We start from the raw sequence: 26,293 nt of genomic DNA, 5'->3' as shown, positions 1-26,293 counted from the left end.
TGAAAAGGATTCATTTTTCAGACCTGTCAGTCAGCTGAGATTGTATTCAAGTCCTGGTTAGCTAACTGTGGCAATTGTGTTCTCTTTTAGATATCAAGCCAGAAAATCTTTTAATCAGCCACAATGATATGTTAAAGTTATGCGATTTTGGTAAGTCATTCCTGAATTATTCCTTGACGTTCTTCCACATTAAATGAACACATTAGTTCAGCAATCAAAACAAATATTCTGGATGCTAGATCCAACTGTGTGTAATGCAGCTGTAAATTTTATCAAATGTTTTAGTAGACTGCAGATGGAGCGTACACAACTTATTTAGAGCAAAGCACTTAGTTCCTCTCCTATTCATTCCAGTAATTATATGTTGCAGGAGAATGAATCCAAAACTAACCTGTACATTTAAAAAGGTTTATTTCAGAACAGCAGACTTTCCCAGTTCTTTCTCACCTAAATGTTCCAGCTGTCCCAATTTGTATTATTTAGGGTTAAGCCAATTAAAATAAACTAGATAAACTGAATGACAATATTCCCATTGCGAGGTGGACTAATACCCTTCACCAGTTTAAAAATGTAATTGCCATTAAACCTTCACAATTTGACGAATTGATTACCATTCAACTTGAACAATGTGATCAATAAGGGCGGCACAGTAGCACAGTGGTTAGCACTGCTGCTTCACAGCTCCAGGGACCTGGGTTCGATTCCCGGCTTGGGTCACTGTCTGTGTGGAATTTGCACATTCTCCTCGTGTCTGCGTGGGTTTCCTCCTGGTGCTCCGGTTTCCTCCCACAGTCCAAAGATGTGCGGGTTAGGTTGATTGGCCGTGCTAAAATTGCCCCTTAGTGTCCTGGGATGCGTAGATTAGAAGGATTAGCGGGTAAAATATTACAGGGATATGGGGGTAGGGCTTGGGTGGGATTGTGGTCGGTGCAGACTCGATGGGCCGAATGGCCTCTTTCTGTACTGTAGGGTTTCTATGATTTCTATGAATAAAACATTGTCATCCTATCCACTTCAATATTAACCTGAATTATTTTCCTCTTTCCATTATTTTTCTAATTCCTTTATGAAGGGTACTATTGAATTTGTTATCCAATCAGCATTGCTTTTTGTATCCTAAGTATTTTCCTAAAAAAGGGTTTTTTCCTTTGGCTCTTTTGCTCATCACCTTAATCTTTGCCATCTGCTTTGCAACCCTTCAGCCTTTGGAAACAACTTTTCCTTTATTTACTCGATCTGAAGCCTTTATAAACACCTTCAATGAAATATTTCATCCGTCTTTGCTATTAGGAAAACAGCCATAGTTCCTCCAGTCTATCAGTGTAACTAATATCTCTATGCCTGGAACTATTCTAGTAACATTTTTCTTTACACTGACCAAAGTCTTGACATCCCTCCTGATGTGTGGTGCCAAGAATTGGACCAACTTTCGATCTGGGATTGAACTAATATTTTGTAAATTTTTTTTGCATAACTTCCTGGCCTCTGTACATTATACCTCTGTTTACATAAAGTCCAAGATTCAATGTTTTAACTAACTGGTTAACAAAGAGGGAATTTCTATTATTGACCAGTTTCTTTAGACATGACTCATTACAAGGCTGGCAGAAGGTGTTGACATTTAAAAAAAATTATCAGTGCATTGATATATTATTGGCTTGGAAGGTGCCTTTGGTAGCATTCCTATCTGTGAATCACTGGTTACAGAATTATTTTTATGGACACAGATCATCAAGTCTGTCTTTGAAACCAACCTAACATTTATCAGCCACAATAAGGGATTTTCAATCATAGGACTTTAACTTAGTTATGATCTTGTGTATACCTTGAAGCATGCATGTAAAAGGAGTTCAGGATTCAGCATTCAGCAAATTGGGTTGGTTGATTTTGGATGCCGAGTTATATTTTTATGACTTGAAGATACCTTTCTGCTTGAAAATGGTTATCAACCTGCAAAAATATAGAGCTGTTTCATGTTTAGTTTTTTAAAAGGTATGTGGCCATAATTTGCACATATGCACAAATTATTTTTGTGGCCAAATTAAGTTTTTTTTAAGTCTTCAAAATATATATTGTTGGCATGCTTTATTCATATAGGCTCATAATCTTTTGGCAAAATGGGGTACATTAAGGCCATACATTATTAGTGTATCAAAAAAATTCAATTATAAGGGACACAGTGTGAGATTTGAATTGCTACGAATTACTAAACATTTTATGCTGTTCCACCATTAGCTTAAAAAAACTTGAACTTGCTGTCAACCTCCCCATAAGTATGGAGAAATTTCTTCATTTTGGCTGTTAAAATTAATAAGTTTATTTATTAGTGTCACAAGTAGGCTTACATTAACACTGCAATGAAGTTACTGTGAAAATCCCCTAGTCGCCTGTTCGGGTACACTGAGGGAGAATTTAACATGGCCAATGCACCTAACCAGCACGTCTTTTGGATCTGTGGGAGGAAACCAGAGCACCCGGAGGAATCCCAGGCACAGGGAGGATGTGCAAACTCCATACAGACAGTGACTCAAGCTGGGAATCGAACCCATGTCCCTGACACTCTGAGGCAGTAGTGCTAACCATTGTGCCACCGTGCTGCCCAATAAAGCCTGCTGAAGAAAGTTAGGTCTGCTATTTAGTGGCTTTGTTATTGGGGAAAATTGGGTCTATATTTAATGGCTTTGTCATGGAGTCAGTCATAAAGCGCAGAAATGGCCCTTTGGACAGTTGAGTCTGCACCGGCAATAACTACCACTAAGGTCGCGTTAATCCCATTTTCCAGTACTTGTCCCATATCCTTCAATTGTATGATATTTCAAGTGCTCATCCTTTTTAAAAGTTGTAAGATTTCTCATCTCCACTATCTTCCCAGTCAATGTGTTCCAGATTCCCACCATCCTCTGAGTAAAAACATGTTCTCTCAAATCCCCTCTGAATCTCCATTCCCTTACCCTAAAACTTTGCGCCCTCATGATTGACCCCGGAACCAAGGGGGACAGCTGCTTCCTATTCACCCTGTCCATACCCCTCATAATCTTATACACCTCAATCATGTCCCCCCCCCCCCATGTCCTCTCTGCTCCAGAGAAAACAATCCAAGCCTATCCTGTCTCTCTTTATAGCTCAAATGCTCCAATCCAGGCAACATCCCATCTCGTGCAATCACATCCTTCCTATAGTGAGCTGACCAGAACGTAACACAGCACCTCAGCGGTGGCCTCACCAACATTCTGTATAGCTCCAACATTAGCTCCTTGCTCTTATACTCTTTGCCATGACTGATAAAAGCAAATGTCCCATATGCCTTCTCAACTATCCTATTCACCTGCTGTGCCGCCTTCAAGGATCTGTGAATAAGTACCCCAAAATCCATCTGTTCCTCTGAGCGTTCTAGTGTGCTGCCATTCATTAAATACTCCCTTGTGTTGTTACTTCTTTCAGAGTGCATCATCTCACACTTATCAGGGTTAAATACCATCTGCCACAGCTCTGCCCACCTGACCAACCCAGCTATATGTTCCTGTAACCTACGGCTTTCTTCTTCACTATTAACCATCCTACCAATCTTGGCATCAACGGCCAATTCCTCCCACATTATCGTATATGCCATTTATGTGTATTACAAATAATAAGGGTACTAGCACTGAACCTTGTATGCCACTGGACACTGGCCTCCAGTCACTAAAACAGCCATCTACCACCACCCTTTGTGTCCTATTTCTAAGCCATTTGCCAGGGAAAATTATGTTTCAACAGCTGTTCACTTTAAACTAGTTAACAATAATAATATAATTGCTCTGCACATGCCACATTAGGTATGTAACCAGGTTCCAAGTTTAAATATTTGGCTCAAGGTCCCTCCTCCCTGCTCACCATCACATGCACCTCATTTAACTTGGCCTATTGTATTCTCTGCTCCTAATGCGGTCTGCTCTACATCAGAGAGACCAAACGCAGACTAGGTGACCGCTTTGCAGAACACCTTCAGTCTGTCCGCAAGCAGGACCAGACCTTCTTGTCGCTTGCCAATTCAATACACTATCCTGCTCTCTTGGCCACATTGATTTGTTATGGATTCTGGTTGGGAGTCACATTGATGCTAAATTCATATCAGGTTGCTGGGGTTTAGAGTTCCCCAACCTCCTTCTCCCTTCTTCCTCTCAAAAAATGTGAGTTCATTAATTTATAGGTATCAACAATTGCTGTATTAATTTTACAAAAAAAACAACAAAATTAGTTAAATCTGAATCTTTCGCAAATGATTGTTTTATTGATGTCATGCACAGGCAAGTGAACTTAGAACCACATATTTCCTGCGTGAATTAATGATGAACTTAATTTAAATAATTAGATGTTCAAGCTTTAGACTTTAAAGTTTTGATAACTATTCAGATATTTAAATTTTGTTAGTTCGGAAAATACATTATTGATCTCATTATTCTTTAAGGTCCCTCCTCCCTGCTCACCATCACATGCACCTCATTTAACTTGGCCTATTGTATTCTCTGCTCCTAATGAGGTCTGCTCTACATCAGAGAGACCAAACGCAGACTAGGTGACCGCTTTGCAGAACACCTTCAGTCTGTCCGCAAGCAGGACCAGACCTTCTTGTCGCTTGCCAATTCAATACACTATCCTGCTCTCTTGGCCACATATCCATCATTGGCCTGTTGCAATGTTCCATTGAAGCTCAGCGTAAATTGGAGGAACAGCACCTCATCTTCCAATTAGGCACTTACAGCCTTCTGGACTGAACATTGAGTTCAACAACTTCAGAACATGAACTTTTTCCTCCACCTCCACTCCATCTCCAATTCTTTTATTTCATTTCTTTTTACCTTATTAATCCATTTTTATTATTATTCTAGTATATATTTTAAATTTTAATTTCTTCCATTGTTCCATTTTGTCCACTTCTAAATCTTGCTTTCCATCTTGTTCCATCCTAATCCCACCCCCACCCACTACACTAGGCCATATACCACATTCCTCAGGTTGTCCTTTCACATGTTGCATCTTTGTTCTGCCATTTGCACATTCTGATCTCTTAATGGACACCATCAGCACCATTCTCCGCCTTTATAGTCACCACTCGTATGCCCTTTGTCCTTTTGTCAATGACATTTTGGTCAATTACACAACCCCACCCTATTTGTCATCAGCCCTGACAAAGGATCATCCAGACTCAAAACATTAGCTCTATTCTCTCTACACAGATGCTGTCAGCCCTGCTGAGATTTTCCAGCACTTTCTGTTTTTGTTTCAGATTCCAGCATCCGCAGTGTTTTGCTTTTATATTGTATCCTTGTGCCTTGCAAAAAGGAGAAAAGAAAATGCATTCACATAAAGTCTTTTCACATCTTTCTGATACCTTAAAGTGCCTTACAACCAAGAAATTATTTTTAAAATGCAGCAGGAAACTTGCACAAAAGCAGTTTCCAGAAACAGCAAAGAGCATGCCATCCAGCCTTTCAGACCTGTTCCACCATTCTAATTGATGCAGCCAGCCTACAGCCAGACATAGCTTTTTGGAGATGGGTCCAGGTTTACAAGACCCCTGTTTGAAAACATTCTCCCTGATTTCACTCCAAATTGGCCTAGCTCTAATTTTAAGGTTATGCCTTTCTGTTCTGGATTCCCCTGCCAGAGCAAATGCTTTTGTATCTACCCCATCAAATCCCTCATAATTTTAAACACCCTAATTAGATCATTCTTCAACCTTATAAAGAGGTAATATGAGGCAAGTTTATATACGTTGTACTTATAGTTTAATCTTTATCATAATCTGTGCAGTACCTCCTCCAGGGTCAGTACAGTATATTTTCCCTGAGGTACTCTGATAAGGTCTGAACAAGGCTTCATAAAAGTGAAAAAAGGAGCAGCACAGCGGTTAGCACTGCTGCCTCACAGCGCCAGGGACACGGGTTCGATTCCCAGCTTGGGTCACTGTCTATGTGGAGTCAGCACATTCTCCCCATGTCTGTGTGGGTTTTCCTCTGGGGGCTCTGGTTTTCTCCCACAGTCCAAAGAAGAGTGGGTTAGATGGATTGGCAATGTTAAATTGTCCCTTAACGTCAGGGGGACTAGGTAGGGTAAATACATGGGTTATGGGGATAGGGCCTGGGTGGGATTGTGGTCAGTGCAGACTCGATGGGCTAAATGGCCGCCTTTTGTACTGTAGGATTCTATGAAGCATTACTTCCTCACCTTGTGTTGCAGCCCCCTTAAAATATAGGCCAATGTTCCATTCGCTGATTACTTTTTTAAAATTTGTGTACTAGATTCAAATGGTTTGAGTACAAATCTTTTTGCTCTTGCACAGTTCCTACTCTTTTACCATTCGGAAATTATTCTGGCTTATCTTTCTTCGGTCCAGAACAAATGACCTAACACTTCCTGTCATGGAATTCAATCTGCCGTAGTTTCGGCATCTCATTTAACCTGTGCTTTCCACTAAGTTTTCTGCTCCCATTTAAACATCTTACTCCTGACTTGGTACCATTTCAAACTTTGTTACACATCTCCTCATTCTTTAATCCAAGATATTAATATATATTGTAAAAAACTAAGGCTGAAGTACAGATCTCTGAAAAAATGCCATGCATATGTAAATAAATATGTGAAGATTGCCTCCAATTCTATCCTTCACCAACTGACTTTCTGAATTAGAGCAATGTTGCAGAAGATTGCCTGTAGGTGAAGAAAAAAACCGGAGCCAGTTTTATTTTACTTTTATATTTATTTAGAGTTTGATGTTAGAAACATACCCCTCCTAGCCAAAAACCACACTTTCAGTCTAATTATAGAGATTCAGTTGAATCACCAGTTAATGCCCACCACCTGCATACATTTAACATACCACTTGTCATATTCTGTCAATCAGAACATTCTCTTTATTCCTACTCCTCATAAACTATTGTGCTACTTCTGTCCTGTATTTATTTGTTTCATAGCTACACCTGACATCACTGGAAACTCATGCAGTGCCGGAACAGAGCAGCAACTAAAGTTAATTTAGCAAGTTTCCATTTAAAACATACATGAGCATTGCACAAAACAACTTGAATGTGGAATCTTTACTACAGCAGTTTCCCACTGATATTTTAGTCCTCTTCATCAATTCCCCCTCTTCCATTTTCTTGAAGGAATTGACTTTTTGCCCAGTTATGATTGCATGGGTATCAGGCATCCTCTGCTCTTGCTGAGACATTAGGGAAACCCACTTCTTTGTGGTTTAAAACAAAGTGTCCTGAGAAGTCGTTGATAATCATAATAATTAACTATTTTAATATTTATATTTACGTTTTCCTCCTCTGTTGCCATGCATTTGCCTCTATCCTATACCTTCTGTTACCTAATCAATCTGTGGCACTGTGTTGTCTTTGTTATGAAGCAGATTTGGTCACTCCATTTTGTAGATTTATCCATGGCCATCATTGTTGATCTGTCAAAGAGAATAATGAGATGTGAATACTCTTCTTCATGTTTCTTGTACAAGTGCCTTTGAATTTACTCAAACTTGATTGGTGGCACAGTGCTCTACACTACTGCCTCACAGCGCCAGGGACCTGGGTTCAATTCTGGCCTTGGGTGACTGTCTGTGTGGAGTTTGCACATTCTGCCCATGTCTGCGTGGGTTTCCTCAGGGTGCTCCGATTTACTCCTACAGTCCAAAGATGTGCAGGTTAGATGTATTGGACATGCTAAATTGTCCCTTAGTGCCAAGGGGATTAGCAAGATAAATACAAGGGGTTACGAGGATAGGGCCTGGATGGGATTGTCGGTGCAGGCTCGATGGGCTGAATGGCCTCCTTGTGTACTGTAGAGATTCTATGCTTCTTGAATTTGATTGTTTTGCCTTTGTGATAATATAAGTGCCATTGATGACTACTTTCAATCTTATTCCAGACATAGAAGATGGTCACTATATGTATTCATGTTCTGCTGGAGTTTAATTAAACTCTTCACTTAGTGCTGAAATATCGAACCTTTTGGAGCTCTGCCTTCTCTCCCATCTTCCACCTGACATAAACTTGCACACATTCAAATTTTTGCTGCCTATATCTTAACTTGCTCCATGTCTCATTCATTTGTCACATCTATGCTTGCTGACTTACACTGGCTCCCAGTCCAACAATGCTCAATTTTAATATCCTCATCTTAGTTTTCAAATCCCTCACTGGCCTCGCCCCTGATACTTTCTGCAACTTTTTCCAGCCTTACAAGCCGTCATGATCTACTACCTCAATTCTGGCCTTATGCACACCCCAATTTTGTGTTCAACCATTAATGGCCATGCTTTCAGCTCGCCTTGGTTCTGAACTTCGGAATTCCCTCCCTGAATTTCTCCATGTCTCTGTGTTCTCCTTGAAGATGGTCCATAAACCCTACTTCTTTGACCAAGCTTTTGACCATCTGCCTGATAGCTCCTGTTGCGGAATGGTTTGTTGCATTTTAAATTTATTAATGCAAGTTGTTGTTGATCCCAATACATGTAAAAAATGAAACCTCCATACATGCTGAAAGTGATTCCATATATAATATTCACTATATTGAACCCCATAATAAAAGTATGAATTTTCCTTGCATGCAAAAAGTGACTCCCAAAAAATAAGTAAGCGAGACTATCTCTATTGCAACTCCTCTCTCGCAGCTTTCCTTTCCTGTCCCGCTGCATCTGCCCAAAAAGGTCAGTTTTTGACAAAACCTACTGATATTCAGTGAGAGTAAATGTATGATTTTCAAACAGAAAGTTGATTTTTAAACACAACTACAAGTTCTCTTCAGAAAAATTGTTGGAAATAATTTTGTATTTGTCAACTGTAATAATATTTTACTGAAATCCTGGTGACAACCCTAAATTCTTTCTTTAAAAATAGAACTTCTATGTGCAGTCTTGGAATTTTTAGGCATTAAAATATTTATCTTTAGCATTTGTAGACTGGTAATACATGACATGCTCACATTTTTGCCTTATAACAGGGTTTGCTCGGAACTTGTCAGAGGGAAGCAATGCGAATTACACAGAATATGTGGCCACTAGGTGGTATCGATCACCTGAGCTACTGCTTGGGTAAGTTGCTGAGCTTTTCCACAGTTGGAAATTGGAAGATTATTGTAAAATATCAAATTGCTTCAGCAGAATTGCTAAAATAAAATGAGCACCAACTGAAATTGCCTAACATATTGGGAAACCCAATGAATTATCCAAATACTCATGACAAAGTGAATCTTTTAAGGGCTATGGTAGACAAGGAAGCCAGTTGACATCCCCCGTTAATTTCAGAACTCTGCTGTTCTTGACAAATCCACCAACATAACATTGGGAAGTGATTGATTGCTCTAGAAATTGCAAATCTTCTAAAAAAATACAGATATAAAAAATGAAATAATGGGAACCTTTTTAAACATGTCTTAAAAATATATGTATCTTGTCTCTTGCAATTGAACATTTCTGTAATTTTGTGATGGATAACATAAGTGCTATGTTGTATTCATAGCATATTTAGCTGGAAGGCTAAGAACAGTAAACACATCAGAATTGAGAGTGACATTGAAATTGTTTTGGGACTTAACTGATTGTACACTGCAAAGCTCATCCTCTTGGTATAACACCACTTCACTGTCCACTAATCCTAATTAGGGATTTGCTTTGCATGTTATCGAGGAAGGTCATTGATTAAGTCAGTGCAGTTACACAGGTTCAAGCGCTGAAAATTGTTGGCTGATAAGAAGAAAACAAAGATTCAACATCAAAATAGTGTGGCTGTACCATTGTGAACAAGTACTCAATTTTTCTGTCTGCACCAAAACTTCCCCTTTATGGTGAGCCGTGCTGGCCTTTCTGTGCCCCAGACATATGGACCATACATAAAGTTCCCTGGGTAAACCTTTTATGTATCTAATACAATTGGGGATCAGTTTTTTAACAAATTTTGACAATAAACAGACACAATAGGATTGCTGAGAAATTATAGATTTGTTAGAACAAAACTCATTTATTGGAAAAGTTTGACCAGATAGCACATTAAGGATCAGTAAACTCAGCGTCAATTTCTATAATATATTTCTCCACCTAGGCTTTTAGTTGTTTTCCTCTCGGGTCTGCTTTTCTGCATACTGTTGTATTAGAAGGGAAAGTTCACTTTTATATTGCGCTTAGTGGCATGTTGATGTTACTGGCTGCTAGTGCGTGCGTGCGTGCCGGAACATCTGGAGGACACCCACGCAGACATGGGGAGAATGCGCAACCTCCACACAGTGTTGACCTATCATAACACTGAACCCAATATAAAAGAAGGGGGGAAGGGAGCCACTAACTACCAAACCATTCATTTAATACTAAATGCTAACATAACAATCACAAGCAATTTAGATGAAAGGAAACAGTATTTGTCATTATTCTGCTTAATATTGCATCAAGCTGAAAATATATTCCTCCCCGGCAGTGTGTTAATTTTCCTTACATAGTCTGCCTCATTACATATTCAAATACTGTACATACTTGTGGAGGAGTTAAAATTTTAAGACCAATTTTTGAGACCAAAAGTGATGGGGTCACCTATAAGGCTATTTTTCTGAGGTGTTAATATACATACTTGATTTGGGCCCAAATGAAATCCAACAAACTTCGTTGCAATGGAGTAGGGTAGAAACCAACAGCACTAAAAATTTCATATTAATTCGCTAACATGTATTTATTTTAATAATATTACTAACCATATGCATTTCGTCCATATATATTATCAAACATTATTTATTTTTATAACATTACAAACAATATACATTTCATCAAATGCAATTTAAATATACTGTAACAAATTAACCAACACATATTGTTGAAATTACTCAGATTACCATTTGAATCGCCAAACAATTTATCCAAATAGCCTGGTTGTACAACAGCATTGTATGGATCTTCCTGGTCTTTATCATCATCAGTAGTACCAGTAACTTCAACATCATTCCACAAGTAATTGTCCTTGGTACCGTTGAGCACATTTGATATTCCACATTTTAGATATTTTTTGACAATGTTGGTATCAAATTCATTCCAACGTCTACAATCCATTGACGCAGGAGGAGGACGAGGCATCCATGGCTGACGAGGGAAGTCACTAGGGAAGATGCTCGCATAATTCTGCCATTAGTGAATGTTTTTTCACCTTCCAACATCCAATTGTTCTATGTCTTTCGGATACTGTCTCTGAAAGTTTATTTACACATCCAAGGGCTAAACAACACTCTCAAAACCACTGAGAACAACTGCCCATGTTGATGTTGGTCAATCTCTCATCACTGACCAGGCTGTCAAGAAGGTGGGATTTAACTATGTCGCAGACGCACAAGCTTTTATCTTTATGTAGTCCTCCTGGTCTGAAATTCCACTCATCATTGATCTACTTCTTGCAACCACCTTCATCCATCCAGACTTCCTCGTGAGCATGGACAATAATGCTTTTCTGAAAATTCTCTTTGGGGAGAGTGGTGCGCTGAAATTTCATCATTGACTTTAATTTTGTGCCATCTTACATACAAGATGAAACCACTGTGAACTGTGTCTTCTTGAAGCCAGATGTCTCAAGGACATAATTTTTCACCAGTCTTGGTAACGATATTGCTTGCTGGCATGTTGAAATTCATCGGTGTTGCATCCATTTTTTTAATGTTAGTGTGTCTCCTACCAATGTAAGATGGTAGTCTGCATGCACACTGATAGGCGCATGTCTGGAAATCTAGGAACGTGAATGGGCTGCACGCAGCCTGCCAGTATCACACTGTGCACATACTGATGCTGTCATCACGTTTCCCAGGGAGTGTGACCGTACTCACAGGACATCCATGGGGGCTATTGGACAGTATTTACAGGGAATCCCATCTGCTCCTTCTCACCCCTTTACCCTTCCTAGGCAGTGGTTCGAAACTGAAATAAGCAAGAGTCACAGTGGAATACATAACATATTAATATTTTTAAGTTTAGGCATTTTCTCCATGTTGTGCATTTAGAACTGTTGCGCCACCTATTACTGTTGAGATAAATCTATTCCTAGTGCATGTTAAAAGGATACTTCTGCCCAGCTGTGATGATTTGTAATGAGGCAGACTTGATTAGGGAACTTAAGGTGAAGGAACCCTGAGGGAGCAGTGACCACAATATGATAGAATTTACCCTGCAATTTGAGAGGGAGAAGCTGGAATCAGATGTAATGGTATTACAATTAAATAAAGGTAACTACAAAGAAATGAGGAGCTGGCCAGAGTTGATTGGAAAGGGAGCCTAGCAGAGAAGACAATGGAACAGCAATGGCAGGAGTTTTGAGAGTTATTCGGGAGATGCAACAGAAATTCATCCTAAGGAGGAGGAAACATGCTAAGGGGAGGACAAGGCATCCATGGCTGACGAGGGAAGTCAAGGACAGCATAAAATCAAAAGAAAAAGCATACAAAGTGGCAAGGATTAGTGGGAAGCCAGAGGATTGGGAAGCCTTCAAAAGCGAGCAGAGGACAACTAAAAAAGCAATAAAGGGGGGAGAAGATAAATATGAGTGTAAGCTAGCTAGTAATATAAAAGAAGATACGAAGAGTTTTTTTCAATATATTAAAGGTAAGAGAGAGACAAAAATAGCCACTGGAAAATGAGGCTGGAGAAATAATAATAGAAAACAAAGCAATGGCAGAGGAACTGAATAGTTCCAGGAGAGTCAGGGGGCACAGGTGAGTGTCGTGGCCATCACTAAGGAGAAGGTTCTGGGGAAACTGAAAGGTCTGAAGGTGGATAAATCACCTGGACCGGATGGTCTACACCCCAGAGTTCTAAAAAAGATAATTGAGGAAATCGTGGATGCATCGGTGGTGATCTTTCAGGAATCACTGGAGGCAGGAAGGGTACCAGAGGACTGGAAAGTAGCTAATGTAACACCGCTGTTTAAGAAGGGAGGGAGGTAGCAGACTGGAAATTATAGGCCAGTTAGCCTGACTTCAGTCATTGGCAAGATTTTAGAGCCCATTATTAAAGATGAGATCGCAGAGTACTTGGAAGTACAAAGATAAAGTAGGACTGAGTCAGCATGGCTTTGTCAAGGGGAGGTCATGTCTGACAAATCTGTTAGAGTTCTTTGAGGAGGTAACAAGGAAGTTAGATAAAGGAGAACCAGTGGACATGATTTATTTAGATTTCCAGAAAGCCTTTGACAAGGTACCGCATAGGAGACTGTTGAATAAGTTAAGAGCCCATGGTGTTAAGGGTAAAATCCTGGCATGGATAGAGGATTGGCTGACTGGCAAAAGGCAGAGAGTGAAGATAAAGGGGCCTTTTTCAGGATGGCAGCCGGTGACTAGTGGTGTGCCTCAGGGGTCTGTGCTGGGACCACAACTTTTCACAATGTACATTAACGATTTGGAGGAAGGAACTGAAGGCACTGTTGCTAAGTTTGCAGATGATACAAAGATATGTAGAGGGACAGGTAGTATTGAGGAAGCGAGGGGGCAGAAGGGCTTGGACAGGTTAGGACAGTGGGCAAAGAAGTGCCAGATGGAATACAATGTGGAAAAGTGTGAGGTTATGCACTTTGGAAGGAGGAAAGGAGGCATAGATTGTTTTCTAAATGGGAAAATGTTTAGGGAATCAGAAACACAAAGGGACTTGGGAGTCCTTGTTCAAGATTCTCTTAAGGTTAACGTGCAGGTTCAGTTGGCAGTTAGGAAGGCAAATACAATGTTAGCATTCATGTTGAGAGGACTAGAATACAAGAGCAGGGATGTACTTCTGAGGCTGCAACGGTTCTGGTCAGACCCCATTTGGAGTATTGTGAGTCGTTTTGGGCCCCATACCTAAGGAAGGATGTGCTGGCCTTGGAAAGGGTCCAGAGGAGGTTCACAAGAATGATTCCTGGAATGAAGAGCTTGTCGTATGAGCAACAGTTGAGGACTCGGGGTCTGTACTCGTTGGAGTTTAGAAGGATGAGGAGGGATCTTATTAACACTTACAGGATACTGCGAGGCCTGGATAGAGTAGACGTGGAGAGGATGTTTCCACTAAAAGGAAAAACTAGAACCAGAGGGCACAACCTCAGGCTAAAGGGATGATGCTTTAAAACAGAGATGAAGAGGAATTTCTTCAGCCAGAGAGTGGTGAATCAGTGGAACTCTTTGCCACAGAAGGCTGTGGAGGCCAGGTCATTGAGTGTCTTTAAGACAGAGATAGATAGATTCTTGATTAATAAGGGGATCAGGGGTTATGGGGAAAAGGCAGGAGAATGGGGATGAGAAAAATATCAGTCATGATTGAATGGCGGAGCAGACTCGATGGGCAGAATGGCCTAATTCTGCTTCTATGTCTTATGGTCTTATTTGAGCAACACCATCTTTGGTCCTGGCCACTGCCTACGCGATTGCACTCAATAGCATAACTGAGTAAAACAGTTTGAACTGTGTATGCACAGCGTTGGCAACAAACGCAGCTTTGTAGTGCAGGTCATTCTATGCACATTGTTCAGTTGATGTTGGATGGTGGAATTTGATCATTTTATTATCGTGTTTAAGCGGCAGTCGCCATGAAATTTTCGTTTTCTCATAGAGTACGAAATCATGTCTTTTCGTGAACCTTGTGCAGCAGCACCTGACTTGGCCTTGAATCTGGAATACCATTTTTCTTCACTTCTGAGTGTAGCATTGGATGGCACCACAGTTGATTATATGATCATTTTGCCAATGCTCGCTAACCTAATTTGCCACTTTTTTCTTCCAGGTGAAGCCACTTGCTTGGTCTTCTGTTGGTGTATTCTTAGGCATTTTTTTTAGCTTATTGAATATTTTTCTCCATTCTCTAATTCTCTTCTTGGAAACATTAAACTCTCTTGTTGCGTGATTATTAGTCTTCTTGGCGAATGCTACATTTTTAATGTACAGCTTTAATTTTAAATTGAGCTGCGTACTTGTCATGCTTCCTTGAAGGCATTGTGATGGATCATGTGTAACATGGCTTGTCAATTGGCTGGGAGATTGCTGCCAGAATTGACGGAGAGAAAATCTAAAGATTTACCCGTGTGCCATTAATGAACTGTAGTAATTACTGGTAAGTAATTAACAATCACACATGGTTTGATCCTTGAAAAAGTAAGGTACATGAAAAATTACTTTCACCCCAAAAGTCATGGGATCAAAGTTTACATTAGCATATATGATATCTGGAAACATGAGGATAATATAAGAGTTTATTTCAAACGATGGCTGGTCAGGATGCTATGGGTTTGCAAGATTTGACTCCCACTTCGCATTCTTTTTATTGGGTACAATTTTAATGACTTTAATGACAAGGTACATAAACTTTTTTACATAATCAGGATGCTAATGCTTACCTATGTAAACACAGCCACAGCTACTTAGAGGTATGAATTTAAATTTGACTACCAGACAAGTGAACTACTTTTCCATTACCTTCCTGCCACCCTACTACCGTGTGAATTATTGTAAAATAGGACAAAGGTTTGCAGTGCCAGAGACTTGTTCATCATGTATGGGTCAGTTGAAGCTGTTAGCTTAAGTAATTTGTGATTTAGTAATTAGTTGAAATCATCATGTAGTATTGCTTGGTTGTTTTATATTTACACAACCTCTTGCAACAGATGCAATTTAATTACTTGGGGTCTGGGAGGTGGGAGGAGTGGGGATTGGTGTTCTCGAGCTATGTCACACTGTTGCATTGCCACTTCACATTTCCACATCATGACTCCACATTTCTGACAGACATAGTTAAATTTCCATCATTATGTTATGACTGCTGCAGATGTTATTTGCTGAGCAAACTAAATCACAGCAGGAAATTGGGCTTACGGGCCATACAAATTTTTTGTGTGTTTTGAATGAGAGGAAAACGTGCTGATTTCAGCAGCAATATGTTCAGTGACGCTTTTGGGATTTTAAAATTAAAAGTCAAAGTTTTATTAATGAAAAGAAAACTTCAGCACACAAGATTACAGTTGCACAGTTAAAATTAGTCTTACATAAGAACATAAGAACTAGGAGCAGGAGTAGGCCATCTGTCCCCTCGAGCCTGCTCCACCACTCAAAAAGATCATGGCTGATCTTTTTGTGGACTCAGCTCCACTTACCCGCCCGCTCACCATAACCCTTAATTCCTTTACTATTCAAAAATTTAACTATCCTTGTCTTAAAACCATTTAAAGAGGTAGCCTCAACTGCTTCACTGGGCAGGGAATTCCACAGATTCACAACCCTTTGTGTGAAGAAGTTCCTCCTCAACTCAGTCCTAAATCTGCTTCCCCTTATTTTGAGGCTATGCCCCTTAGTTCTAGTTTCATCCGCCAGTGGAAACAACTTCCCTGCTTCTATCTTATCTATTTCCTTCATAATCTTATATGTTTCTATAAGATCTCCCCTCATTCTTCTGAATTCCAAAGAGTCTACTCAGTCTCTCCTCATAAGCCAACCCTCTCAATTCCAGAATCAACCTAGTGAATCTCCTCTACACCCCCTCCAGTGCCAGTATATCCTTTCTCCAGTAAGGAGACCAGAACTGTACACAGTACTCCAGGTGTGGCCTCACCAGCACCTTATACAGCTGCAACATAATCTCGCTGTTTTTAAACTCCATCCCTCTAACAATGAAGGACAAAATTCCATTTGCCTTCTTAATTAACTGCTGCACCTGCAAACCAACTCCTTGAGATTCCTGCCCAAGGACACCCAGGTCTCTCTGCACAGCAGCATGCTGCAATTTTTTACCATTTAAATAATAGTCCATTTTGCTGTTATTCCTACCAAAATGGATGACCTCACATTTACCAATATTGTACTCCATCTGCCAGACCCTTGCCCACTCACTTAGATTATCTATCTCCCTTTGCAGACTTTCAGCGTCCTCTGCACACTTTGCTCTTCCACCCATCTTAGTGTCACCTGTAAATTTTGACACACTACACTTGGTCCCCAACTCCAAATCATCTATGTAAGTCGTAAACAATTGCGGTCCCAACACTGATCCCTGAGGCACACCACTAGTCACTGATCGTCAACCAGAAAAACACCCATTTACCCCCACTCTTTGCTTTCTGTTAGTTAACCAATCCTCTATCCATGCTAATACATTACCCGTAACATTGTGCACCTTTATCTTATGTAGCAATCTTTGGTGTGGCACCTTGTCAAATGCCTTCTGGAAATCCAGATACGCCACATCCACAGGTTCCCCATTGTCCACTGCACATGTAATGTTCTCAAAGAATTCCGCCAAATTAGTCAAACATGACCTGCCCTTCATGAACCCATGCTGTGTCTTACCAATGGGACAATTTATATCCAGATGTCTCGCTATTTCTTCCTTGATGATAGATTCAAGCATTTTCCCTACTACAGAAGTTAAGCTAACCGGCCTATAGTTACCTGCCTTTTGTCTACCTCCTTTTTTAAACAGTGGCGTCACATTGCTATTTTCCAATCTGCAGGAACCACCCCAGAGTCCAGCCAATTTTGGTAAATTACCACTCGTGCATTTGCTATTTCTCCCGCCATCTCTTTTAGTACCCTGTGATGCATTCCATCAGGACCAGGAGACTTGCCTACCTTTAGCCCCATTAACTTGCCCAACACTACCTCTTTCGTGATAATGATAGTTTCTAGGTTCTCACCTGCCATAGCCTTCCTGTCATCAATTTTTGGCATGTTATTTGTATCTTCCACTGTGAAGACCGACACAAAATACCATCTTGCCTTTCTTTATAGCTTTTTTCGTGGCTTTCTGCTGACCTTTAAAGATTTCCCAATCGCATCGGTTCCCACTAATCTTTGCCAAAACAATCTTCACAAAACATTCCCCCAAAAGACTTCCTACTTGGTCAGACCCACAAGTAAATAGCTCTCAGGCAATACTTCCTTAACTAGAAAAATATTACCCAAGGCAAAGCTGTTGTCGTTTTAATAAGGCATAAATCCACACGACCTCTCGAACCTTCTTCCACTCTGCTTTGGAAATCGAAGAATCATTCAGAAACAAGACTGCTTTTTGCAGCCCAAGACTTTTATGGCTTGACTGGGTAGCTGATTCAAACTTCAATTTCTCCCAGCCAATAGCTGTTTCTAGGGGATCTTCTCCACACAGCCAACCCCTAATTAATTCAACAATACTCCTTAAATATCATTTTCCCTTTCATCTACAATCCCATTGTTCTCAGTACTTCTTTAAACTCAATTTTTTCCAAAATATAAAGATCTTTCCCTATGGCACCATGTACAGGTTAAATAGAATTTAATAATCTTCCCTTGCTTACTTGTGAAACCTTTGCAAGTTATAAAAGTTCCTTATTCACCTTTGAAATTAAAACAGAAGACCCCAAATGCAAACTGCTAACCTGTATGTATTTACTTGACCAAACCATTTGACCTAGAAAATCTCATTACATTTTTATGCATTGAACAACTTTACCTCTTTTCCCTCAATTCTTCCATACACCTGGCTCTCATTAAATGTTCCATTTAATAATTTAATCACAGAAACGCAGCCGTTACATGGCATGGAAATTATTTTTCAAAAATAGTATGAAATACTGAAGTGAAAATGGCAGTTAACTATAAATTAAAATATTTACATGTTGAATGTACCAGATTTCAGAATTTTATATTTCAGATGTTTTTCGACACCCACTCCTTCCCCCGGTCCCCCTGTCAACCCCCCATCTAACCTGCAAAGAGGGGGGAAAGCTTTCTATTGTAATATGATACAAAATGCATCATTCTGTTTGTATTTTGTTTTCCCCCTCTTTTGCAGAGCTCCATATGGGAAGGCTGTTGACATGTGGTCTGTGGGCTGCATTCTTGGAGAACTAAGTGATGGACAACCACTTTTTCCAGGAGAGAGTGAAATAGATCAGCTTTACACAATCCAGAGAGTATTGGGACCACTGCCACCTGAGCAGATGAAGCTCTTTTATAGTAATCCTCGCTTTCACGGCTTGCGGGTATGGTGTTTAAAAATGTTGAAGTCAAATTAAGAATCAGTATGCACCCAGAATTCTTCGATACAAAGATTGTCACAAGTATACTTATTAAAACTATAAGCTGGATTGTTCTGATCAAATACTTCAAATTCACGATATACTTTATAAACTACAAATTGAAGAGAGTTGCATTTTGTTCATTGAGCTTGTTACTTCACAGAAAAATCATTGAAACTAAAATATATATTCAAATGAAAATTGTATTAAAATAAAGTTTTGCACAAATTCTTTTTGGGCTGTCAGTCAATTTTTAAAAAGTGGTTACATTTAAAACTGCTAATTGCATTACAATTAGAATAACCATGTGCAGGAACCCAGCCTGGACTGGTGGGCGAGTCAGGTGAATCCTGATAGCCATCACACCCTGCGGGAATACCAATTTTTGGCTGATGCTCTATCAAGCACGGCATCAGAATTTCTGCTGGCTGTCTGACTGGGCTGGAGAATCTCTCCCAATATGCTTTCAATAGTTTATAACCTATTTAAGGATATTTTCTAGTTTTTAAAAAATAAAAACGATGCGTCATTAAATTTTTATATATATATATTTGTTTGTTTTTTTGTATTTCTTTCATACGTATGATTAGTTAATGCTTCTGCTTATAGTTCCCTGCAGTAAACCATCCTCAGACTCTGGAGAGAAGATACCTGGGTGTTATTAGTGGAGTTATGCTAGATCTTATGAAGGTATGAAACTTTGGTGTGGCATTTGATTAAATTTTTCACAGTGGTTTTAGCTAATCCTGTAGCAGAATTATTTGATGCTTATTTTCCAGTTCTTTTCCATATTCTGTTTACTTCTCAATTAATAAATAAACACGGAGTAAGATCATCTGTTCCTAAGGTCTCTTCCCTGTTACGTATATATTTCAATTAAAATTAAACATCAATTAAAATTAAAAATCAAATCTACAATGGGATATTGGACAAAAACAAGCTACTTCTGTACTGTGGATAAAGTTGTATTATGATCTTTTTCTTTTTGAAGAACTTGCTAAAACTGAATCCATCTGAAAGATACTTCACAGACCAGTGCTTGAACCACGCTGTATTCCAGACTCAGAGACTGTTGGACAGGTCTAGTGGTACTTCCCCAACACGGTTAGCAAAAAGAAAACCTCATCCCATAGAAAACAGGTAAAAGAAATATATGACTATAGAAATTCTATTGTGTCTCTGTTTAGCTACCCATTAACATTTGTGGACCATGTCAAACATAATCAGGCCTCACTTTCCTGTCAAAATTGGCCACTACTCTAGAATTACCTTGAAGAGCGAGGGTAATTGTAACTTTTCTCCACTACCATCTTCTAAAACTCTTCTTGCTTGCCTACTCCATCCATACCTCTCACAAGTGTGAGGAGTTCATGGATTATTTTGTCACAATGCTGAGACAGCTCTCAGCTAGCTAGCTCAGCTAGTTCAGCTAGCTCTGCTGTTATTTCCCATTCCCCTTGTGAAACAAGGCACTCCCCTGCCTTGGCCCTGAACCATGGCCTTCTTTACGACCTTTTCCCCAAATGACATTTCCAACTTGTCCTGAAATCCCACTTCCTGCTCTTTGATTCCATTCCCAGTAAACATACTCACACCTTAACTTCATACTTTGGCCATCTGATGTTGTAGTTAAGAACATAAGAATTAGGAGAAGGAATAGGCCATGCGACCTCTTAAGTCTGCTCCCCCATTCAGTATGATTACAGCTGATCTTCTGCCACAACACAATTTTCCCACTCACTCCCTATATCCCTTAGTTCCCCGGGCAACCAAAAATCTGTCTATGTCTGCCTTAAATAAATTACTCTATTCCAGAGTATCCACAACCCTCTGGGATAGAGAATTCCAAAAGTTTACAATCCTTTGAAATGAAGAAATTTCTTCTCACCTCGGTCCTAGATAATTGGTCCCTTATCCTGTTCTAGGTTCTCCAGCCAGGAGAAACAATTTCTCAGTTCCTACCCTTTCGACCCTTTCACAATCTTCTCTGTTCCAATGAGATTAACTCCCATTCTTCTAAGCACCAGAGAGTATGAGCCCAATTTACTCAACCTCTCATCATCTTAGGAAAACCCTCTCATCCCATGAACCTTAGCTGAACTGCCTCCAATGCAGGTATATCCTTCCTTAGATATGGAGATCAAAGCTGCATGCGATATTCCACATGTTGGTTTCACCAAAACCCTGTGCAATTGTAGCAAAATTTGCTTCTTCTTGTATTCCAATCCCCTTGCAGTAAAGACCAACATTTATCTTCCTGCTTTCTTGTTTGTACCTGCATGCTAACTTTGTGTTTCTTGTACAAATATACCCAAGTTCCGCTGAACATCGAATTTATAAGTTTTGCGTATTTTAAAAGATATTCTGCTTTGCTATCCTTCCTACCAAAGTGAATAGCCTCATTATATTCCATCCGCCCCTTGTTGCCCATTCATTTAATCAGTCTGTATCTCTTTGCAGCCTCTTTTTGTTCACCTCAAAGTTTACTTTCCCACCTAGCTTTAGGTTATCAGAAACCTTGGATATATTGCTCTCAGTCTCTTGATCAAAGTAATTCATATAGATTATAAATAGCTATGGCCCTAACACTAATCCTTGTGCAGCTTGCCAACCTGATAACACCCCATTTCTCCTTACTTTTGTTTCTTTGAATGTTGAATCTAATCTGAAAATCTGACCATACTCAAGCAGTCTGTGCTTGCAAAACCCAAAGCAATATGTCTGTTGTTAGATGTGATTCCAAAAATGGACATCACTTGCTGAACAATCCTGAATGTGCAAATAGATACATTAAAAACCAATTTGAGATGATCAGTCAAGCTCATGACATGGTTCATTTATGTTTGCTGGAAGTGACATAAATTTATATGCAGGAGCCTGTTCCCTGCAAACAAAAGGAATTTATTTCAGCTTTGCACCTTTTTGAGCTATCCAGGAGATTGGGGAGCTTATAGTTCGCTATTGCTACGAACGAGTGTCTACGTGTCAAACAATTAGCACCCTTTTCTCCTATAGTATAAATTATTGTGACCATCTGATAGAGCAAGATGAAACGCTTCGACAACATGTCTATCTTTTCAGCAATAATCTGGATTTAAAAATTCAACCGTACTGTACTGAAGAAATATAAGCAGTTACATTGCATTTTTTTGTTTCTGTAATGCCACAAAATGCAGGATAGATTTTAGCACCACATGGTTCACAAGCAATCAATATCCATCATTTGTCTCACCATATATATAGTGATATTTTAAATTTCTGTATAGCAAATTGATATTACTTGTCCATTAAACTGAATAATGACCTGGGTAAAATTTAGTTTCAAAATAGTTTGGAACAAAAATAGTCCTGTAAGCCTTTAACTATTTTTAATGAAAATATTGCCCTCCTGTTTATAAAGCTGGTGCTGTTGTTTAAGATTAGTTGCATTAGTATTTAATAAAATATATATTGAACATCTTAAGTGCAATACTATGGATGCTACAAATCTGAATACAGAATATGTAGAAATACTCAGCAGGTCAAGCACCATCTGTGGAGGGGGAAAAAGAGTTAATGACCTGGCTTTTGCAGCCAGTGCAAAGGAACAACATTAGCCATTCATTATGCTTACAGTTTGCTGCCATGGGACTTCTGATCAAGTACAGCGCCTTCTAAAGGGGATCTGTGGTGTATATGAGCAAGCTGATTGAGAATCTTCCCTGAGACATGCAGTCTAAACCAGGAAGTATGGATTGGAATATTTAATTCATTGTAAAAGCTACAACGCTAAATAAAGGGAAAAAAGGGCTGGATGGAAGAGAGAGATCAGACAAAAAAAGTTTAAATTTTAAATGATTTTCAAACCTCTAGCAATAGGTAAATTCTGAAGGAGTGTGAAAATTACATTCAGTGCCAAAGAGATTGTTTGGCAGTAATTAAGACATAGTCACCATTAAAAATCACTTGCATCTAAATGCACCTGCTTGAACCTTTTTTGTTTGGTGAGTGAATATTTTGGCAATCTCATGTCCTTCCATGGATTTCAAAGATTAATCTTTTTGATTTGATTTATTATTGTCACATGTATTGGTATACAGTGAAAAGTATTGTTTCTTGCACTTTATACAGACAAAGCATATCGTTCATAGAGTACATAGGGGAGAAGGAAAGAAGAGGCTGCTGAATATAGTGTTACAGTCATAGCTAGGGTGTAGAGAAAGGCCAACTTAATATAAGGTAGGTTATCCAAAAGTCTGATGGCAGCAGGAAAGAAGCTGTTCTTGAGTCGGTTGGTATGTAATCGCAGACTTTTGTATCTTTTTCCCAACGGTAGAAGGTGGAAGAGAGTCCGGGGTGTGTGGGGTCTTTAATTATGCTGGCTGCTTTTCCGAGGCAGCGGGAAGTGTAGACGGAGTCAATGGATGGGAGGCTGGTCTGCGTGATGGACTGGGCTAAGTCCACAACCCATTGTAGTTTCTTGCGGTCTTGGTCAGAGCAGGAGCCATACCAACCTGTGATATATCCGGAAAGGATGCTTTCTCTGATACATCTGTAAAATATGGTGAGAAAAATTTTGTCAAGATACCTTTTGGACAAGCAGGGTCTTCCAGGTTTCAGCATTTAACTATGTAAATTGTCTAGAAATTGAGAGCTGGAAATTGTAGCTCTGAGACTTATGAAAAACAGAATAAATAATTAAGTACAGAGATTATCACTGCTACAAAAAGAAATTCTTCAAAAATTAAAGATATTGTTTATGTTGTTTTGCAGAAATCATGGCAGCAAAGGTACATCTCTGTCAACTCGATCAGATAGCCGAGATCAGCAGAATCTCAGTGTCAATTTTAAGCGAGGCGATGACAGTATTCAGCATGATGGCTCTTCTATTGAAAATTCAGCTCCACTGAGCCCAAACCTCATTCCCTTGCCAGACTACCAACAGACTAAACAGAATCTCTCTGGTGGCAAGGATTTAACCAACACCAATTTACCACTTCTTCCCAGCCCGCGACTAACCTCCAAGGAAGCACACTGTAAAACTAAAACTGATTTCCAGGCTGATCAAAAGGTTGCAGAAGGTCCAGGTGCAAAATACTTAAAACCCAATACAAAGTCTCAACAGAATCGACACTCGTATGTAGAAATGCCACAAAACAAAACTGGAACTCTGCCAATTGAAAAACCTAACCGTCACAGTTACATAGAACCAATACAAGGCTCTGTATCTCAGCAGTCAAAGAACACAACAGTTTTGACACCATCCAAAACGTACAGGACATTGAGTGATTCAAGGTCAGTTGGAAACCTTAGTGACATGAAAATACATGGGGAGGATCAGTCATCCAGATATTTCCCTTCAAGCTGCTTGGAACTCAATGCTTCAAACAATGCTGTATCAACTGGACCCAATGAAAACAGGCCAGTGCAAAATCCGCCTGCTGCAGCTGCCTCCTTAAGTAAAGGCCTGGAAACTCGCAAACCAGCCACAAGACACTCAACAAATGAAGAAGAGCTAAAAGTTCCTGCTAGCCTTGAAGGGGGTCATTCACATTCAATATCTGCTCCACATGAGTCTTTTCCTTATGACTTAAATTATCCCAGTCCTTATGCCTCCAAACCACGTTCGCAGAGGCACTCCATGTATATCCCAAGGAAACAAATATCTGAAATTAGCTCTGGAGGTGTGGGGCAGGGAATGCCTACTAGAACAAATAGCTTGCAGATGTTATCTCCTCAAATGCAACATGCTCGGACGTCTCTTACTAGAGGTTCTGTGGGCTCCTCTCGTGAGGACTGTACAGATACCCCTGGGGTCAGTGTTAACTTTGCTAGGCAACTTTTGAATTGGAATAACAATTATTTTATCTTTTTTAATTGTAAGTAGCTGCATTGGAATAGCAATTGTTTTTATCTTTTTTAATTTTAAGTAGAAGAACTGAAAATAATTTGGATTAGCAAATTTTATATTTGAATTCAGCATACTGAGAGCTAGATTTTAGACTTGATAACAAGGTAGGTAGCAGTGCTGCCAAGTTTTATTGATGACGTAAAGAGTTTTATTTTAAGTGTGAATTGAATTGATATCGTTGCTGCTATTTTTGATCTTGATCACCTGTTGTGAACAGTGGAAAGAATCAGTCCATTCCAATTCATATTTACAAAATCTCTGTCGGATTTAATAGAATGATGCTTTTGCTCATGGAATAAATATGCTGTGGAAATATTTAAATTGCTAAACAATATAGCTGTGGGAAAGTATAAGACAACATATATTTTTGAGACTGAAGGAGATTGCTTGACAGCAAGCCTCCTTTCATAACAGAATGAAAGTGCAAAACCAAATTCTTGGCACCAAGGTGAGAGACACTGCAGCATCAGTGTTTCAGTGCTATGAGTCAGGAAAATGCAGCTCTGAACTTTCACTTTGCTCAATCCCTGGCCTGAGCTGAGGTGTGCTGAGTGGGGAAATCCTAAGCAAGGATTAGGGTGACCGACTGCTTAAGAGAAAATTAGTGGGTAGTCCAACTTGGATGGCTTATGTAATGTTTGGCATTTGGTGACAGGAAACATGAGCAGAGTTGTATGAATTGACATCTTGCCATCAAATCCAGACTACAGAAATGCAAAACTAATCAATAAAGATAAAATAATTTTTTTATTTTAGAGAGAATTGTGTTCATTAAACTAATTTTTAAATAAAAATTCTGCATCTTAGAAATTGTAAAAATTGAGCAGTACAGTCTTTTGTGGAGCATACATTTTTGTACATTCCAAGTATATCTGTTTTATATTAAATGATCAATAGGAAGGTTAATGGGGGTAACCATTCATTTTGTAAATTATATTTTTTTGAAAATGAAAATATACCACAGTTGCAATAAGAAAAGTCCAAAATGTATTTATATAATTATAATAGCATGGCTATGATTTATCTCAGTTAAGCATGCAAGTAAGCCAAAGAGTTGACCTTTATTTCAATATATATTAATAACATTTTGAAACAAATCTCAACCGTGACACTTGAATCTTTTAATGTAATTTGAAAAAATGTCAGTCCATATGTGCATATGTTTAGGCATCTAGTAATCCTCTGAAATGGCAGATCATAGTGAACAACATACCTATTTATTAATCCTTAACAATTTATTTTAAATTTCCTCTATGGAACTCCAAAAAAAAGTAATTTATTCACTTTAGTTAAAGCATTTTTCATCAACATTTGTTTTCTCTGGAAGTTGAAGCTATAATGACCAACATGCACACAACCAGCAGCAGTTTCTTTATCTGAGTGTTTTTGGCTGAGC

The 26,293-nt window shown here is 39.2% G+C and overlaps 1 protein-coding gene across 3 annotated transcripts in view; it reads left to right on the top strand.

Moving 5' to 3' along the window:
• The window catches only part of LOC144506360 (cyclin-dependent kinase-like 5), a 206,086-nt gene that overhangs the window by 121,352 nt on the left and 58,441 nt on the right, over positions 1 to 26,293 (top strand). For all 3 annotated transcript variants that reach the window (XM_078232370.1, XM_078232368.1, XM_078232369.1), the window contains exons 7-12: positions 91 to 150; positions 8,983 to 9,073; positions 18,782 to 18,971; positions 19,617 to 19,697; positions 19,999 to 20,147; positions 23,760 to 24,801. In XM_078232370.1, the coding sequence (XP_078088496.1) occupies positions 91 to 150; positions 8,983 to 9,073; positions 18,782 to 18,971; positions 19,617 to 19,697; positions 19,999 to 20,147; positions 23,760 to 24,801 (1,613 nt within the window). The remainder of the gene's footprint in view (positions 1 to 90; positions 151 to 8,982; positions 9,074 to 18,781; positions 18,972 to 19,616; positions 19,698 to 19,998; positions 20,148 to 23,759; positions 24,802 to 26,293) is intronic.

This window comes from Mustelus asterias, chromosome 17, assembly GCF_964213995.1.
Source record: "Mustelus asterias chromosome 17, sMusAst1.hap1.1, whole genome shotgun sequence".
NCBI classification, from domain to species: domain Eukaryota; kingdom Metazoa; phylum Chordata; class Chondrichthyes; order Carcharhiniformes; family Triakidae; genus Mustelus; species Mustelus asterias.
The sequence above is the reverse complement of the archived record's forward strand: the minus strand, read 5'-3'. Positions and strand labels throughout refer to the sequence as shown.